The sequence below is a fragment of the Periplaneta americana genome, chromosome 15 (genome assembly GCF_040183065.1).
Source record: "Periplaneta americana isolate PAMFEO1 chromosome 15, P.americana_PAMFEO1_priV1, whole genome shotgun sequence".
Taxonomy (NCBI): Eukaryota; Metazoa; Arthropoda; class Insecta; order Blattodea; family Blattidae; genus Periplaneta; species Periplaneta americana.
Window position 1 is genome coordinate 175,226,397 of NC_091131.1, and position 20,138 is coordinate 175,246,534.

At 36.0% G+C, this 20,138-nt stretch overlaps 1 protein-coding gene across 12 annotated transcripts in view; it reads right to left on the minus strand.

Annotated features, from left to right (window-relative positions):
- LOC138715547 (conserved oligomeric Golgi complex subunit 4-like) overlaps positions 1-20,138 on the minus strand; it is a 104,458-nt gene that overhangs the window by 32,611 nt on the left and 51,709 nt on the right. For all 12 annotated transcript variants that reach the window (XR_011336418.1, XR_011336419.1, XR_011336417.1 and 9 more), the window contains one exon: positions 3,286-3,482. Coding sequence is in view for 3 of the 12 variants with exons in the window: in XM_069848603.1 (XP_069704704.1) it covers positions 3,286-3,482 (197 nt within the window). In the remaining 9 variants the exon portion in view is untranslated. The remainder of the gene's footprint in view (positions 1-3,285; positions 3,483-20,138) is intronic.

Genomic DNA, 20,138 nt, shown 5'->3' on the forward strand with positions numbered 1-20,138 from the left:
TTCATTACAGTTTCCATAATCATAAGTATTCCCTGTTATCAGACTCACTGGTCTGACAGTAATCTAAATTCTAGGATAGTTGAAGAGATCTGATTCTTCCGAAATTCCAAAATACGGGGCAGATGTATTGATTGATCTACCTGAGGATAATGGATGCAAATTCTGGAGATGAAGATTGCAAGGACTCCGACTGAGCTCAACTACAAGCCACAGCAGAGTTAGTGACAGAGCTACCAGTCATTGTTCAGCCTTATAATGAGGAAAGGGGCACCGATATTAGAAAAGATTCAGATCTTATCAGCAATGAAATTGAGAATTCCCCACCACCGACACGTAGAATAAAGTGAGAAAGAAATAAAGGTGAACATCATGTCTAACGAACATGAAGCAGCCCCTTTACAAGAAGAGGAAATCAAAGTTCGTCTGCCTTGTTTTTCGTAAATATAACTGCAATATGAGTGGAGTACATACTTCTGTTATACGTGGAAAAAATGGCACATACCATTACTTTCGTGGTTATTAGATGTGTGCATGAACAATGCTTGGCTTCTCAGTCAGTCGATCATATGGAAAGTCTTTGGATGCATTCGCCTTCGGCCACGAAATAACGCAAGCCTAAAATATGACACTTCTCCAAAGAGTGGAAGACGAGTTCGTTTCTTCGATACCATCAAAGAACACCGGAGAAAGGATCACTGTTGGCACTATAGCCCAACAACAAAAACGGCGATACAAGATTTGTGGCAATGTAAAAGAATGTCAGAGGTGCACCATATCATGAGTAGGTCTAAGGACTTATGTCATGTATTTTTAGTAGGTTATTTTACGACGCTGTACCAACATCTCATGTTATTTAGTGTCTGAATGAGATGAAGGTGATAATACCGGTGAAAAGTGTCCAGGGTCCAGCACCGATAGTTACCCAGCATTTGCTCATATTGGGTTGAGGGAAAAACCCGGAAAAAACCTCAACCAGGTAATTTGCCCCGACCGGGATTCGAACCCGGGCAACCTGGTTTCGCGGCCAGACGCGCCAACCATTACTCCACAGGTGTGGGCCTTATGTCATGTACCATAATTTATTGTGGGTTTCAAATTATTTATTTCTTCAAGTACAAGGTTTCCTTTCAGATTTGTGAATGTAAAATACATGTGAATGTAGCTCTCAGGGAAATTATAATTATTATTCAATAAATATTTAAAAAAATAGTATGCGGTTTTAATATGGTAATGATTTGTTTATACATTACTTTTAAATTTAACAAGTTGCATACTACGCAAATGCATAAATAAAACAAGAAATCATCAAAACATTATAATGAACAAATTCTCGAGGAAGTGCCTAGTGAGTCGTTATCGACCCATCCCATAAATTTTTACCGAAGTAACAAAATCAATATTTTCATAGTTCCTCATGCTTACAACGTCCCTCTGACTCACTTAATATATATGTGAAACAAAAATTAAAAAAAAAAATAATCTGGGCATAAATGGGTTAATATGCAGAATCAAAATATAGTAGCATCTTGCAGAATTGCGCTCAGTTAATGTTTTCTCAATAGAACACTTTTTAATATACAAATACACAAAATATCTTATCTCTCAACACGACATTTTTTGGTTGAAGTTTATATACAGTCAACTCCGGACCAGCATATTTCGTTCACTATATCCGAGGTTCACTAAAACCGAAGTCTGTTTTTATACTACAGACATTGCTATACACACAGGATAGATTACGTTCAATGTAATTAATAATGTTCACTTTTTTATAGTCATTAGGCAGTAGGTACTGACTGACTTAGCACCCCCTTCCATTAATCAGGAAGGTATGTTTACTGAGTACGCGGCCTTGGTAATTCCTTCAGTTCATTTTTACAAAGATACGGGAGGAAGGGTTGACAACAGCTGTAATCCTGCTTGTACTTACCCTTTGGTCATCACTCTACTCCCTTTTACGAAAGAAAACAGTTTCTCTTCCACTCATTAATAACCTCTTTTAAAGGAGTCAAAACTGAACTGAACATTAGTTCTAGTGTAAAAAAATTCACCTCAAAACAGGCTTATTATCCTACCAAATTATTCAGTTTTAACAAATTTATTGTACGTACAAAAACACTCGTTGCGAACTTTTCATTTGTAATTTCTTGTCCATTTATTTAATAAGAATAATATTTTTAACTGCTAAAATGACAATAATATTTTTCTTTTACTGTGAAATTTTATGAACACAACTCTCAACAACTGCGCATCAAACCAAAAAAATTTACCAGTAATTACTGATGAAAGGGTAGCATCAGTGTGATATTGAAGAAGTTTAACAACCAGTTCTCTCATGTGTACCTATGCTAAAACAATACGGTATATGTCCATGGTAATTGCAAATAATATCTAAAAATAATTCAACAACCGGTTTATCTGAACTGGTGCGAACCGGCTGAATATCACCACTGGGTAGCATGACGTTAGTCATTGTCAATGTTCTGACACCAACCCAGACCTGTTCACCAGATGTTCCAGTTCTGATACTCAAATGAGCATGAATGTGATGTATAGGTAAGAGGTAAGAGAGTCCCTTTATAACCTGTCTTGATAACATAATTTTAAACTTGAGTGGTTTTTAGCACAAATGCGTAGGCCTATTATATTCGCCAATTTTTTTTTCTGGATTTTTGGATAAAAAAATTGGTGTGCGCATTATATTCGATGGCGTAAATACGGTATTTTCGCGTTCTTACATTTCATGGCAAACCTAATTTCGAGCAAAATTGAATTAGGACGTATAAATGAAGTTTTGTACCTCTCAGGGCTCAAAATACGATAAGTGCGAAAAACGTATAACTGAAATGAATTAACATGAAAAGTAGAAGAATTTTGCCGGAACTTAAGAAAAAAAGTATATGTTAGAAAATGTATAAGTGAGAAATGCACAAATGAAGTTTTACTGTATTTGTACCTCGCATTGCATATTTTTTTTAAATTCTGAATCTAATTTTATTTACTCATACTCTCAAAATATATAAAACATCTCAATATAATTCTAACTGCAGCTTCTTTGGTGCTTTGCAAATGTACATCCCAATTTCGTATTTGACTCAAATATAATTAAATTCATAAGACTTAGCCAGATCTCTTTATGTGAGAGATGTCCGAGCTAAAGCTCAGAAATACTAAAGCATAAATAAAATTATCCTACCAAAACATTATTTTTGAAGATAAACATATTAGAATAGAAAACAAAGACAGAAAAATTGAAGTAAGAACTGCATGATTTTGTAATATTACCTTTGAACATAGGTACAATGAGAACTTAATCAGACCTTCATCTTGCATTCCAAGAAGAGGATAGATCTTAAAAAATCTCTCTACTGATGCTAATTCTTCAGCACGCACTGCTTCGTCAAATTTCTGTGTAACGACAGCCCCAAGCTGGGTTGCAGCTTCATGCAGTAGTGAAAATGAGTTCGTAACACTTGTGCAATCTAGAACAGAAAATCAATTCAATTACCAACTGCACAAATATTTCCCTCAAATGCCACCACATTGTCTTTCGACATTCTCTTGGCAGTGGATTATGCATAACCCACTTCTGGAAGGCAGAGTGACACTGCTCCAATGATATTGTGTGGTTGTGCAGTGCCAGGAGAGATCTTAAATCTAGACTAACCTAGATCATGGACGAACACAAGTACAGTTCCCTTTAAGGAAAAGTTCCTGTGCTCTAACCAGAATCGAACTTGGAACCTCATGAACTGTGGCCAGAAACTCTGAGGCAGATCACAGCACAAATATAAAATAAGTTATATAATTTTACATTTATGTAGGTTCTAAATGATTTACTTTGATTATAAATAATTAATGTAATGATTAACATGTAAACGAAAAGAGATAATGCAATTGCATCATCCTGTCTACATATGTATAATCCTGATTAAAGTTCCTGTAGTCAATGAATTCGCGGATTTTATGGCTTGTTTTCTTTTAACCTAGAGAATATACCACACACATAAGTTCAGAACCCAATTTATGCAAACTCGGTTGTATAACATACCCACATTTAAGAAAAGAATCCTTGGAGAATTTTAGGCTGCACAACTAGAATTATTTTTAAAAATGTAGAATTTCCCCAATACTCTCCCCTCTTTTATGATTATCTCTTATATTTAGTGGAAGCCCCACTTAAGGAAATAAAGAAAACAAGGTCCCCAATGATTCATTAAATAGAGGTTGTACTTTATTTAAAGGTATGTGCTACTGATTTTTACGACTTCCACAATTTTTATATGATTTCAATTAAGTTTTAATCACAAATTTCTTTCCTTTAAGATTAGATGATGTTGTTGAAATTTTAAGAATTTTTGGTTTCTAAATTTGATCCATAAAAAATTAAATAGACAAATTCATATCTTACCAATAAATTAGATTACACATGAAAGAATAAAGATTTGTTTCTAGTTTCATGGCTTGACATCTAGATGAAGAGTAATCAGACTGTGTATTCGAGTTTTGTATTTATTTGTGGTTCCGAATAAACAAATTATCTTGAATTTTTTAAAAGTTTTTTCTTAAGGTCATGCATTGGCTGTATTTTTCAAGCAACATAAAAATAAAATAAAAATGTCCCTGGAATACAGTGTTTAAAATATGTACTAAAAATGCCACTGCATTATCTTACTTAGTTTTTTATAAGTCTGAATTCCTAGATTGAAAAATGCAAAAAAATATTATATCCCAGAAACTGCGTTTAAAGGTTAGATGGCCTGGTTAGCTTACGGCCCTTTAAAAGAATTAATATTTAGGTCACCTACAATTCGAATAATGAAACGAAACTTTGCACAAATATTTATCATAGACCATATGAGTTTTTGGTGGGAAAATTTAAAAATGGTAAAAATTGAAATATTTCATCAGAACTCAGTAGGGCATACCCTTAATTGAGAAATATTCTTCCTTTTGCAATATTTACAGTAGATGGGCTATATACTGGATGTATTAATTATAACTGAAAGTCCATTTATGTGCAAAAACAGAGCAACATTTTTTCAATGTCATGTTCAATAGTCCAATAGTTGGTTACCTGCTTATTCAGGTGTCTACCGAAGATGTGAAACAAAAATTAGTTACATTTTAGTTACGTACTACAACTTATCAATTATTCATAAGCACAATGAAAAAACATTAAACACGTTTTATTTAACTAATGATTTATCATCAGACTTTTTTTTTCTTTTTGTTAAGTTTATTTATATACGCTTTAACATTCGTGGTCATCTCGCGTGTTTTAGTATCTGTGGGTATATAAGTAAGCCCCTTTTACTATTCCTGTTTCTATTGTTGTGTTGTAGATAGTTTGTGTGTAGGTAACCGACTCAAATTTTCGATTAATGTTTATGATATTGGTGACTGAGCTGGTGATGAATCATGGTATGCAAGTTTTCAATCCGGCCTTTGTGACTAAGTGAAACCGTGAAAAACACCAGTCAGATTGGTCGGCCATGGGGTTTGAACCTGGGATCTCCTGAATGCGAGTCTCAAATGCTACTACCTGAGCCAACTCGTTCGGTAACATCAGACTTGTTCCACAAGTCATCTGATCTTCAGTTCAATGGACGAGCAGCCAACTTTTCTCCCAGCCTTCTAGACTAAATCAGACTTACATATGTAATCACTAACTATCGACCACTGTAACAGAGGCAGTTGTGACAACATTAAATAAGTGAAGCAGAATAATAATATGCGTAATTTCGTTATTGACGACTATTCAAGTCTTTTAAATTCGTTACTTTCGTTACCAATTGCTTAAATAGTTATTTTTAGTTACTCTTGTTAGCAGTAGATGGCCTGTTATTTTTGGACCTATCTGAACACAATGGTATTTTTAAGAATGATGAAAACTCTTATCAAAACTTTCTTTGAAAGAAAAGTAAAGTCAGGTCATATGTCAGAGTTTAACAAGTGAAAGAAGCCTGTCCCTGACTGAATGAGATATCTCCAGATATGGAGGGTAGCTGTGAATATATTGAATAAGTAGTCGCGGACAGCCGATGAGGGGTGGTCCTCCAGCTTGAGGGTTGGGCGAAGGGCTAACAACCCATCACCGTAAAAAACAGCTTGTTACGAATCCTTCAAATAAGCCTCAGAATGGGACTGATTCTCTGACACGACCACAGCAAAGGAATAGGTTTTGAGATTTGGTACTTGGAATGTTACAAGTCTATATAGAACAGGAGGGGTAACATTAGTAGCAAAAGAACTAGCTAGATATAGAATAGACTTTGTGGGAGTACAGGAGGTTAGGTTCGATGGGAATGGCATAACAGAAATAGGAGATTACTTGTTGTATTATGGGGAAGGAAACGATAATCACCAATTAGGAACAGGATTCTTTACTCATAAAAGAATAAAATCAGCAGTAAAAAAGGTCGAATTTATCAGTGATAGATTATCGTATTTAGTACTTAAGGGTAGATGGTGCGATATCGTAGTTATAAACGCTCATGCCCCTACAGAAGAGAAATACGACCATATAAAGGATAGCTTCTATGAGGAATAAGATGCTTAGGAAAATATTTGGGGCTAAGAGGGATGAAGTTACAGGAGAATGGAGAAAGTTACACAACGCAGAACTGCACGCATTGTATTCTTCACCTGACATAATTAGGAACATTAAATCCAGACGTTTGAGATGGGCAGGGCATGTAGCACGTATGGGCGAATCCAGAAATGCATATAGAGTGTTAGTTGAGAGGCCGGAGGGGAAAAGACCTTTAGGGAGACCGAGACGTAGGTGGGAGGATAATATTAAAATGGATTTGAGGGAGGTGGGATATGATGATAGAGACTGGATTAATCTTACTCAGGATAGGGACCAATGGCGGGCTTATGTGAGGGCGGCAATGAACCTTCGGGTTCCTTAAAAGCCAGTAAGTAAGTAAGTAAGTTCATTTAAGAGTTCCAGAAATTTACATTTTAAATTTTCATACTAGGACCCTATTGTATTACGTACAAAAGCAAATAAAGTGTGAATTACGAAACAGAAAAAAAATTCTATCATTTTAATTACGTGGCAATGAAACAACATGCGAATCTGCAATACATATTCAGGAGGTACACACATTCCTTCGTACCTGTCGTCTCGCTTCACTTACCTTTCTTCCCACCACAATCTGAACACACGCTCTCGCCATGAAACAATACTAACAATACCATCCCATCGCACCTCCTCATACTCATCCTCTTTCACAATAGCCCTGCCAAGACTTTGGAATTCGTTACCTGCTAGCATCAGGGACTGTCGAAATAAAATTCAATTCAAACGCAAACTTACTAGGCACTTGGTCAGTAATTGAGACTCGTTCAGACATGGTTTCTTGTAAATAGTTCTTTTAATCTACCACAAAATATCTCAATATCCGGTAATTTCATCACTATAGAATTTTGTTATTGTAGGTTTAATTTGTAATTTAGTAAATACAAAAATATTCTTTGTTCTTAACTTCTATGATAAAATGTCTAGCTTTCATTAATCAGGTATTCTTGTCGTACTTTAATTTTTATTGTAATTGTAATTGTAAATTTAATATTAATTGTAATCTTATTGTTCATGTTATAGTTGTAATCCCCTGGTAGAGGGGCAGAGAAGGCCTGACGGCCTTATCTCTACCAGGTTAAATAAATAAATCTAATCTAATCTAAATCTAATAATTTAGACAAAATATAATTTGAGTGAGCATTAATTTATTGTCCAAAATTAAACTTGATTCTTACATTTAAAGCTGTGCACATAATGCTAGGCCCTAATAGACAACAGGAACAAAACAATTACTCTGATCCTCCAGGTTTCAAGCAGAGAAGTGTGTTAGCTCAAAATAAACTTCATGGAAAGCGGCAGCGGCAGTGGAAAGAAAGAATGATGCTGAAATGGATCAGGAAGAGGAAAAGGTTGAAAAGAAACTGCCTTCTGAAGGAATGGTGAATGGGAGAAGAGTTCGGGTCAGAAGAAGACATTAAGATATATGAATCATATGCGGAGACAGAAAGGAAGACAAAAAATAGAAAAGATTGGAGAATGTTGGGTTTGCAGTGAAAGATCTGCCCTTGGGCAGAACGCTATGAATGAATTGTTTGTTATGCAAGTCCAGTTTTCAGGTAAAGCTCCTATGAAGCAGACTTCAATAATTTCAAGGAAAAAATTGTTCCGAGGTCGGGTATCAATCCTGGGACCTCTGGTGGAACATACCAGCGTTCCAGCAACTGAGCTACCCAGAAACTCCATCCGACACCGTTTCAATTTTTCCCCTTATATCCACACAACTCGAGTCTGAAAAGACGCCAGAGACCCACATCGAGTGTACACAAACGCTGTGCAATTCAGAATTGTGGTTTTCTGTTAAGGTACCTACAGTAACGTATATAGGCCTATTATGCAAGTCTAGTTTTTCAGGTAAAGTTCCCTGTGAAACAGACTGAATAATTTCAAGGGAAAAATTGTTCCGGGGCTGAGTATCGAATTGTTATTGCATAGGAGTGCATCTGTTAGACGAATTCTTTCCATAGCCTAATATAAGAAAAAACTGTATTTGAGGTGGATGAAATGGAAACATACTTCTGCCAGTGCTCATCGTGATTTGTCATAATTATTTGCCGCTTTGGCGAAGATTTCCCAAAGCTCGATTTGGCGAGACGAGCATTGAGGGACTTCCGCCGATTTTAGCAAGACTTCTGACTTCTGTTGCATTCAAATAATTATAAAATACGATAATTTGGTCCAGGGAGGATCTGTTTTTGGTGCAAAGATAATTCGTTTGGCATGTTTCTTAATTGAAATTAACCTAAGTGGGTCAGTGTCTATTTCAAAACCAGCGGAAGTCCCTCAGCGATCGTTTAACCCTCGACTTATGTATGTGAATGCTGAACTTGTAAAATCATTTGTTAACCTATTCACGTAGACGCAATAAATGAAAATAATCATAACCTTAAAACTTACAGACATGTGTATTCTAGTTTCTATTATAGGTGGAATAGCTTTTTTAATAGACTAATCGATACAGATATTACAGACATCTACAATTACAATTACCAATTACACAAAAACTTTTCAGGCTATCCAAATTGAACTAGACATCATTCTGGTAATAGGCATATATAATGCACCGTATAACTATGTGTCTTGGATCTTTTGGGAACACCATTTTGATCTGACAACATCCAAATCTATAATAATCCTGGGAGATTTCAATCTTAAACAATCTCTGCAGATACTCGGGCCTTTCGAAAATACAAATTTTTACAATACTTTGAACTCATAACCTCAACTTAGCAAATGAAGATACTCCTAGTAGATTAGGACTTCCACATCAAGAGAATAGTTCCCCAGATTTGACATTTACTACTACCCCTAACGACTTGGAGCATTTCACCTGATACGAAGGGTAGTGATCATTTTATAGTACAGATTCAGATTGCTCAAATGCCATGGACTAAATACCAACAATGACATGGATATAGGAAAATTCAAATTAATCCGCAAATGCTTCAAGAGAAACTAGATTTACCCAGACATCACCTGATAGCCCAAGAGAAGGATATGACGAAATTCCTTGCTATATTCAAACAGATATTGGATAAACATACTAGTGCTCCATCTTCCCCAACCAAGGAAAACTTCAGAGCTCGAATGAAACCACCCTGGTGGAACAAAGAGATTATGATGCATACAAATAACAGAAAGATAGTATGTAAACAATTTATGAAGCATAAAATACTTTCCAATTTTATTAAATATAAGCAAAGCAACGCCAGGGTTAAACAAAGCATCAAACAAACCAAAACCAGATCATGAAAAACGTACGCTTCCATCGTATAGAGTCCATACTACAGAACATCCATATGATAAAACGTCTGTAAGATCAAAATGTCCATACGGTGAAAATGTCCATGTACTGAATGTCCATATGACAGAAAGCCCATATGATAAAACGTCCGTACGGTCAAAATGTCCATAGTGTTAAACGTCCATAATGTATGAATTGAATAGAACACAATCAATTTTATTCTGTAACTCGCACAAATAAGTTATTAATCATCGGAAACCAGAGCCCCACTTTTAAGATGGTAACCAATACTTTTAAGGTATATGAGAATTTTCTCCATTTTCTTTGTACCTGTTGTAGTTTCTCACAATTTGGAGAATTTGTTTTTGATTCGTCAAATACGTTTCATTCACCGGCTCTTTAATTTGTGTATGCCCCTCCTCTTGCTTGCAATATTTGTGCCCAAATTTAATTTTCTTCGCTCTTTAGGCACGTATAAATTGCCAAATGGATGAATAATGTACAGCCACGACTGTGCCAGCCTTCTATCGCATTGTTTGTGTGCTGCATGATTCGAGATGTCTCCCTTGCACTGTGAACAACTGTGCAAACCACTGGGGCGCACACTTAAAAGTCCCATCACAAATTAACATATTACACTGAGACAGAACCCTTAGGGAATCATCATAAGAAAATATTAAAACTCTATTTTCGTCATCCTGGCCTGAGCTAAACAACAGAAACTGTTGACCCCTTGCCGCATGGTCATAAGGAGCTGTTATGACTAAATCATTCAGTGCTGTTGGATTGAGAGGCCGCTCATGGATTTGTGTACGGTTTATCATTCTTTTCAAACTTCTGCACTCAAGCATCTTTTATGCTACCTCCTCCACAGGAGAACCGAGAGTTGCTACCAAAACAGTTGATGGAGTTTCATTTGGCATCACTCTTGCTCTTGCCTTAACACGGTTCAAGATGCACTTTACTTCTATACCTGCTTCATCAGCACTATGTAAATGCTTATCTGTGCCATCCTGCAAAACCCAAATGTTATCTAGCTTGCTGTTAGTTATTATTGCAGCATTACAAATTTTCCTTTATCTGCATCACCAATATAGTTTTGTCCTATCTCTATTAAAGTCGTGATGTTGGTACAGGTACCCACGAAAAGAAGGAAGTGGCTTACCCTTCTGTGATGGAGATAGTGTATATTATAGAACTATGGACATTATGACTCTGGACATCAGAGTGAAGTGGACATTATAAAACTATAGACATTTTGACTCTGGACGATTTAACACGGACATTATTCCATGGACATTTTGAGGTATGGACATTATGTCTGGTAACCAAACGTACTGTTCCCAACTAACACAGCACACTCCGATATCACATATATGGCAGAGAATTCACTGGTTCACCAACAGATTTAACAGCTCCTTCAATATAATTCATCGTAATACCGACATGCAAGAGGAATTCCTAAAACTAGTTACACCAGATGACGTTCCACCGCTTGTCTCCCTCCAGGAAGAGAGATTGAATCTTAATGTTTCAAATGAATTGATAGAACCGATATCGTACAACGAAGTAGTCACTGTGATTCAAAAGAAAAAAAAAAACACCTCTCAAGGACCAGATATAACATATACCATCTTAAACTATCTATCACATCACTTCCTGCAAGGCTTGACTAATTGTTACAATACTATCCTCAATACAGGCAATATTCCGATCCCATAGCAGCAGTTCTTTGCGATACCAATTCAGAAACCAAAAACAACAGGAGTAGACAGTAACCACTATAGACCCATCATGCTAAGTAATACCACCAGAAAATACATTAAATACTCGTCTATACATTACATTGAACGAATTAGGAAGTGGCCCCAATGATTTACATACTACTCACATACTCTACTCACAATCTTTACAGAAATTAGAATGTAGAAATCTTCTCACTATTCGTGAGCTGCCACAAGGGACAAAGAGTACTTAACCATATAAATGTTTACAAGTTCAGTGAACCATTAATTTTGTTTTGACGATGAAACTCCTACAAGTACATAGCTGCAAATACAGCTGTAGCATGGATCAGGAAGAAAAATCTCCACTTAATCGCAATTGATGTATCCAAAGCATATGATAATGTTAACTTACAACTTCTAGTTCCCGCATTAGAATACTTCAACATTCCACAAAAGTTAAATCAATTAATCATTAACCTTATGTGTAACAGGAAAATCAGTTTCCATCCAAGATACCAAAATACTAGTAACCGAATTTCTAACTCTGGTTTATTACAAGGATCATCTCTTAGCCCCATTTTATTTACAATATATACTCATACTCTGTTCCAGTTAAGCCTTCAGATAGCCAGACTTACAATGTTTGCTGACGACATTTTTATAACAGCCCGGATACCATTAAGAAATAATACAATAGCTTTGCACTTACTACAAGATGACATAACCACTATCTGCACCGCAATCCAAGATATTGGCCTACAAATTAATCACAGAAAATCTCAACATATAATAATTTCTAAAAATCATAAGAGACACCCTAATGTAAACAGCTTTAAAATATCCAACCAAGTCATCCTCATACAACTTACTTACTTACTGGCTTTTAAGGAACCCGAAGGTTCATTGCCGCCCTCACATAAGCCCGCCATTGGTCCCTATCCTGAGCAAGATTAATCCAGTCTCTATCATCATATCCCACCTCCCTCAAATCCATTTTAATATTATCCTCCCACCTACGTCTCGGTCTCCCTAAAGGTCTTTTTCCCTCCGGCCTCCCAACTAACACTCTATATGCATTTCTGCATTCGCCCATACGTGCTACATACCCTGCCCATCTCAAACGTCTGGATTTAATGTTCCTAATTATGTCAGGTGAAGAATACAATGCGTTCAGTTCTGCGTTGTGTAACTTTCTCCATTCTCCTGTAACTTCATCCCTCTTAGCCCCAAATATTTTCCTAAGCACCTTATTCTCAAACATCCTTAATCTCTGTTCCTCTCTCAAAGTGAGAGTCCAAGTTTCACAACCATAGAGAACAACCGGTAATATAACTGTTTTATAAATTCTAACTTTCAGATTTTTCGACAGGAGACTGGATGATAAAAGTTTCTCAACCGAATAATAACAGGCATTTCCCATATTTATTCTGTGTTTAATTTCCTCCCGAGTATCATTTATGTTTATTACTCTTGCTCCCAGATATTTGAACTTCTCCACCTCTTCAAAAGATAAATTTCCAATTTTTATACTGTATTTCCATTTCGTACAATATTCTGGTCACGAGACATAATCATATACTTTGTATTTTCGGGATTTACTTCCAAACCTATCTCTTTACTTGCTTCCAGTAAAACTCCTGTGTTTTCCCTAATCGTTTGTGTATTTTCTCCTAACATATTCACGTCATCCGCATATACAAGCAGCTGATGTAACCCGTTCAATTCCAAACCCTCTCTGTTATCCTGGACTTTCCTAATGGCATACTCTAGAGCAAAGTTAAAAAGTAAAGGTGATAGTGCATCTCCTTGCTTTAGCCCACAGTGAATTGGAAACGCATCTGACAGAAACTGACCTATACGAACTCTGCTATATGTTTCACTGAGACACATTTTAATTAATCGAACTAGTTTCTTGGGAATACCAAATTCAATAAGAATATCATATAAAACTTCCCTCTTAACCGAGTCATATGCCTTTTTGAAATCTATGAATAACTGATGCACTGTACCCCTTTTTTTTTTTTTCGTTGTTGGTAACTCTATAGCATCTATTATTAGATGCTTTATGGTTGTGCTAACAGATGGAGTTACTTGTCAACATTGTGACGCTGAAACGTGTGTTCAGGTTACTGCCCAGCGACAGTCCTGACGTATTTTTTTATTGTAATGATTGGTTAATTTATATTAACCCGGCACACTCACTATCACACTCACATTCATACAAATTTCCAGACTCTAGACACCCAGGGAATTCCTCTTCTTCAAGAAAAATTCACCGAGAGCCTAGCCCGGGAATCGAATCCGGGACCTCCTGATCTGGAAGCCAGCATGCTGACCAACAGACCACGGAGGCAGTCACTGTACCCTTATACTCCCATTTTTTCTCCATTACCTGTCGAATACAAAATATCTGGTCAATAGTTGATCTATTATGCCTAAAACCATATTGATGATCCCCAATAATTTCATCTACATATGGAGTTACTCTTCTCAAAAGAATATTGAACAAAATTTTGTACGACGCCAACAAAAGTGATATTCCTCGATAGTTACTGCAGTTAGTCTTGTCCCCCTTCTTAAAGATAGGTACGATAATGGACTCCTTCCATTGTTCTGGTACAATTTCCTTTTCCCAAATAGCAAGTACAAGTTTATAAATTTCGTTAGATAATGCGCTTCCACCCTCTTGTATTAATTCTGCTGGAATATGATCGATACCTGGAGACTTATAATTTTTCAGTGTGGGTTCGGGTATAAATGGCTCAGCAGTTTGTATTTCAATTTCGTCCCGATCATTTCTATTTGGCCTATGTATATTTAGTAGTTGTCCAAAATAGTTTTTCCATCTGTTCAGTATTGAATGAGCGTCTGCAAGCAAGTCGCCAATCTCATCCTTGATCACGTTTACCCTTGCCTGATATCCATTCTTGAATTCCCTTATGCCCTTCAATAAATCTCTAATGCTTTTATTTTTACTATTTGTTTCTACCTCATTCAGTTTTTCCTTCAAGTATTCTCTTTTTTTATTCCTAAGCGTACGATTTGCTTCCCGTCTTGTATTGAAATAATTATCTCTATTCGCCTCAACTGGATCCTGTAAGAATTTCAATTTTGCCTGTTTCCTTCTTTCTACTACCATGAAACCACGGTTTCTTTTTCTTAGTTTCATAATAACCTATGCTTTGTTCAGCTGCAATTTTAATATTATCTCGGATATTTTCCCACATGCTATTCACATCTAACTCTTCCTCAACATCATCAGAACTTGCTAATACGGCAAACCTATTTGAAATTTCGACGTGATAATGTTGCTTAGTTTCCTCGTCCTTTAATTTCGGAATATTGAATCTTCTAATATTAACTTGTTGCTCTACTCGCTTGGCTACTGATAGTCTTTCTCTTAGTTCTCCAATTACCAAATAATGGTCAGAATTACAGTCTGCCCCCCTGAAAGTTCGAATGTCTACTATACTAGTATGTCTTCTTTTATCTATCAAGATGTGATCTATCTGGTTATGTGTCAATCCATCTGGAGAAGTCCAAGTATATTTATGTATATCCTTATGGGGGAATGTTGTACTTTTAACAATTAAATTTTTTGATGTGGCAAAGTTGACTAACCTAACTCCATTGTCATTACTAGATATGTGTAGGCTCTTTTTTCCAATAGTCGGTTTAAAAATATCCTCCCGTACTACTTTAGCATTGAAATCCCCCAATAAAATTTTCATGTGATATCTATGTAACTGATCAAAAGTGTGTTCCAATTCCTCATAGAAGCTACCCTTTATATGGTCGTCTTTCTCTTCTGTAGGGGCGTGAGCATTTATAACTACAATATCGCACCATCTACCCTTAAGTACTAAATACGATAACTTATCACTGATAAATTCGACCTTTTTTACTGCTGATTTTATTCTTTTATGAATAAAGAATCCTGTTCCTAATTGGTGATTATCCTCATACAACAAAGTATAAAAATGTTGGGGATTATCATGGAATCTAACCTCAAGATGAATGAACATTTCTCTACTATTAACCTCAAATTTCAGCAGAAAGTGAAATTATTCAAATGCATTGTGCATAGGAAGTGGGGGTGTCACTCAAACCAATTGCAATGTTTATATAACATCATCTTCCGCAGTGTAACAGAGTACGCATTACCAATATCAATAAACAAACAAATCACAAACAGGATGGAGACCTTACACTACCAAGTGGCGAAGAAAATAATTGGTGTGAGTGGAAAACCAAACAAAAAAACATACACTTCAAGAAATAGCACATGTCCTGCTTTACATCCAACAACAAATTATGGCACATAAATTTTTTAATTCGATTTTAAACAATTGTTCGGCACTGTTAGACAATAAAATGAAAAATTGATGACCCTGCACACTCATAACCCTCACAATATCGACCTGACTCTCCCTACAGTGTATCACCTCTTTCAAGAATATACTCAAAGTCTCTCATACCAAATATTTCCGAGGTATCTTATATATTGTGTCCCTTACAAAATATTGATGGCCCCAATTCAGCACGACCTAGTGTCCTTCCAGAAGGGAGAGGTTCAGTCACCACAGCTATTTCAAGAATGGATTGCAATGAGAAGCAACAGAACCTGAATGTAGTTATTATATTCACTGATGGTTCAAAAACAAAAACAGGCGTTGGAGTTGCATAGCTCAGTTCGACTGATAACACTCATGGCAAATTGAAACTCCTCCAACAGTTCTAGTTATACAGCTGAACTCTCAGCCATCCGTCAAGCTCTTATTCCTTTAATAAACAATAAAAATAATCACATAATAATGGCCTCGAATTCTAAAAGTGTACTAAGCAGAATTACCAACAGTGATATGCACACAAAACAAACATGGCTAGAAATTAACATCAAGCAAACCATATTTAAAGTGAATCGAGGGAACTTGCTCAAATTAATCTGGATACCAGGACATGCTGAATAAAGAGAAACGAGATGGTGGATGGTCTTGCAAAGGACGCAATAAACATGTCGAATAACAACGTATTAAATACCACCTTACAGGATCTTACACAGAACAAAATCCGACAAACTCTGGTACACCATAACATACAAAGTCGCCCATGGTATTGTGATTATAAAGGACACCGCTCCTTCATCACCTTTATCAGTGCTGTAAAACTAAGATGCAGCCATATGCCTTACTACTTACACAAGATTGGTCTTTCAAATTCGCCTTTGTGTACATGTCAACAAGAACAAGGAGACATTAATCACATATTCTTTCAGTGTGGACGATTTAAACAAGCCATCGACAAATTAACAATACAACTTGGAAATATTTTAGGATATGGTCCATGGAAACCACCAGGAATGCTATTTGAAACAATAGGAAGACTATTATATCAACACATGAAAACATGTAAAATGAAAATTTAATCACACATCCCAGTATTGATGGCATAACCATACATTGCAATAACTGAATAAATGTCAAGACCAAAGGACGCCAAAATCTTCAAACAAAGAGGATATGACGTCCAAAAAGAAGACGAAGAAGAAAATTTTCCACTTTCAAAACAGTGTTTGCAGGTTTATGGTATTCATCATCTTGTACTGTGGTCATTTTAAAAGTATATTCTGCTGTGTATCAGTGGTGGACGGTAGGTTTGAAAGTTGAGGAGGCCAAGACGTGACTGATGAGAGTTTGCATTACATGTATTAAAATATAAGGCCTGTGACATACCTCATTACTAAGCGCAGAATTTATAGGTTTTAAGAAACTAAAATTAGGTTTTCCAATCGATTTTTTATGATTTTTTTAGGATTTTAGATCTCATGTTTAGGAATTTATATGATTTTACGGGGGAAAAAATAAACAACATACTGCTAATATACAGGGTGAATCAAAAGTCTGGAACCATATAAATGTCTTCCATACGCTTGATTTGCGATTACTATTGGTGTTACCATTATTTGTAAGAAAAATGCTCTACCAGTGACACATTTGAGTCTAGCCCTCACCTATCTCAAAAGCTGCCATTCTGAATGCAACTTTGAAATTTTAAATCGAAAGAGGGTCATGTAGGTACTCAAAATCATGTGAAATATTCTGAGAAAAACAATGGTGCAATTCTTTTGAGATATCTCTAATCATTTTCAAGTTATTTAAAGATAACTGTAATACTGACACAAACATTAGTTACTGCATCTAATCTACAGATATTTTGTAACATGGTACAGTACTGAGGAGGCTTTGGAAAAGGTGTTTTTATGCAATTCTGGTAATTAACTTTTCCTGCTTTACTGTTTGGTTAACCTGTGACAGTTTCAATGCACTGCTGTGATTATTTGAAAGTTTTCCTATAACAAATTTCTTGATTTTCGTGATGACATTGTCGAAAGAGGAAAGAATTGATATCATTCTTCATTCTGGTAGGTTAAGCCACACAAATGTTTTAGCAGACAGGACGAACAGTTCCCTGGACATTGGATTGGTCGGTGTGGACCAGTAGAATGGCTGACCAGGTCTCCAGATTTAACACCGCTTGATTTTTTTCTTTTGGAGTTACATAAAGAGCTTGATATATGTAGAGAAAATTGAGAATGTGGAACATTTAAAGAATGGTATTGTTATGCCCCAGGGCTAAAGAACGCCCTGTAGCATGATTTCCTGTGGAGTATTAAATTTGAAACAGGAACAGTGTCAGCGGAATACACGGTCTTGAGATGCTTAGCCAGCGGTATAGAGTCTTGTTGGGTGTGTGGTAAAATCACTGCCTACAACGAAAGTATTCTTACGCTTCAGATCATTGCTAGCCCAATCCCATTGGTCCAGTAGGATAAAGCATGCATTTTAATTGGTCAAATTATATCACGCATTATTCGGACTCTTTTCTTGCTCGTAATTTTATTATAGTGACTTGTCACTATAATGCACTAAATCAAAATTAAATGTAAGAAATGATTGATTAAGACGATATTTGTAAGTACGTGAAATCAAAAGTGTTTTAAGACCATCTCACAGGGGTGGATGGTGTGGTCGGTACCCCGGGCGGGAAACGGGTACCGAATCATAAAAAGTGTTGGAGAGGAGACGCGTGAGGCAGTTGATTAGTTGGTGGAGATTGTTAACCTAGCTACATCGAATCTATCCTGACAGAAGATGGCGTCGGTAGAGGAGAATGATATACCCTGTAAGTAGTTTTGCTGTACATATGTAAATATATAATAAATTAGTTAGAGATAACAACATTGCAATCATTTCGGACTTAGTTTAGTAGTCATGTAGTTCCCTATAGTATCCTGAGAGCTCCAGTTTTTCCAGCAAAGTAGTTTTCCATTGTTGTGTACAATGGTGGTGTGAGAAATCCTGACAAGAAGGAGCAGAAGTCGAACGCAGTAGCCATCCGGCCAGCAATCAGTGCGACCTGAGTGACGGTCGCACAACAGTATCATTGAAGCCTGTGCTAAAGTCACCCCAGAAATGCTACAAAATGTTAAGATACATAGACAATAGAGTTGGGTCGATTCATTCACGAATCGTTCATTTGAACAACTAATAATAAAGAATTGTTCCCATTCAATCTGAACTCCGTCTTCTCATCTTATAGTGGGGCATCTTTTGTTTTCGTTTCTGTAAGTTTAATGCTGTAATTGAGGGAGTACCGTTCAAAATTTGCTAAATGCATAATTTTAGATCGAGAAAAATAAGAAAATAATATACCACAGTAAACATGATTAATAGCATTACCTTTTAATATAAGTTTGCAAATATATATTATTTTCTGTTACAACACAAATTGTTAATAGATCTGTTCAATTAGTTCAGCAGATAATGATCTTTCAATTGTACAATAAGCTGGGTTTGCAGCAGAGTTTCTATAAAGCAAAAATAAAATAAATTTTACAACAGTAGGCTATGTTTTACTGAAATATACTGTCGTTAATTGTTATACTTTTTTCATAAAACAATAGCTACCGGTACTATTTTTAACACAAGAAAGATCGTTCCGATCATTCTGACCAGTAAGTGTTCTTTAAGGCTTTACAAATGAAGGGTACACGGGAATAACTATCAAGGTCCATTTTAGAAAGTTTCGAGAAAAACGAATTTTAAAGTTTAAGCACTTAATACTTTGTTATGTGTGTATTTAATAGAAATTGACATAGTGGAATGTCAAGAACGATGATTTCTTATTACTAGCTAGACCACATGATAGTACTTCCTTTCCACTATAAGATAGCATTATTAACTCAATTTCGATTTTTGATGGACCTTGATCGTTTTTCCCGTGTACCCTTCAAATCGCACGGGATTTTATTTATGGATTTGATTACTTTTATACAATTTTCGTTTTTAAACTTAAAATGAAATCTCTAACACGAATTTTGAAGGGATTTATCAATGTTTTTAAATGTAATTGACGCGACAGTTCATTTTGATCGGTAAGAGCTACTGTTGTTGTTTTTTTTTTCTTTGTTGGTAATTCTACAGCATCTATTAATGCTTCATGGTTGTGCTGGCTGATGGAGTTACTTGTCAAAAATGTGACGCTGAAACGTGTGTTCAGGTTACTGCCCAGTGACAGT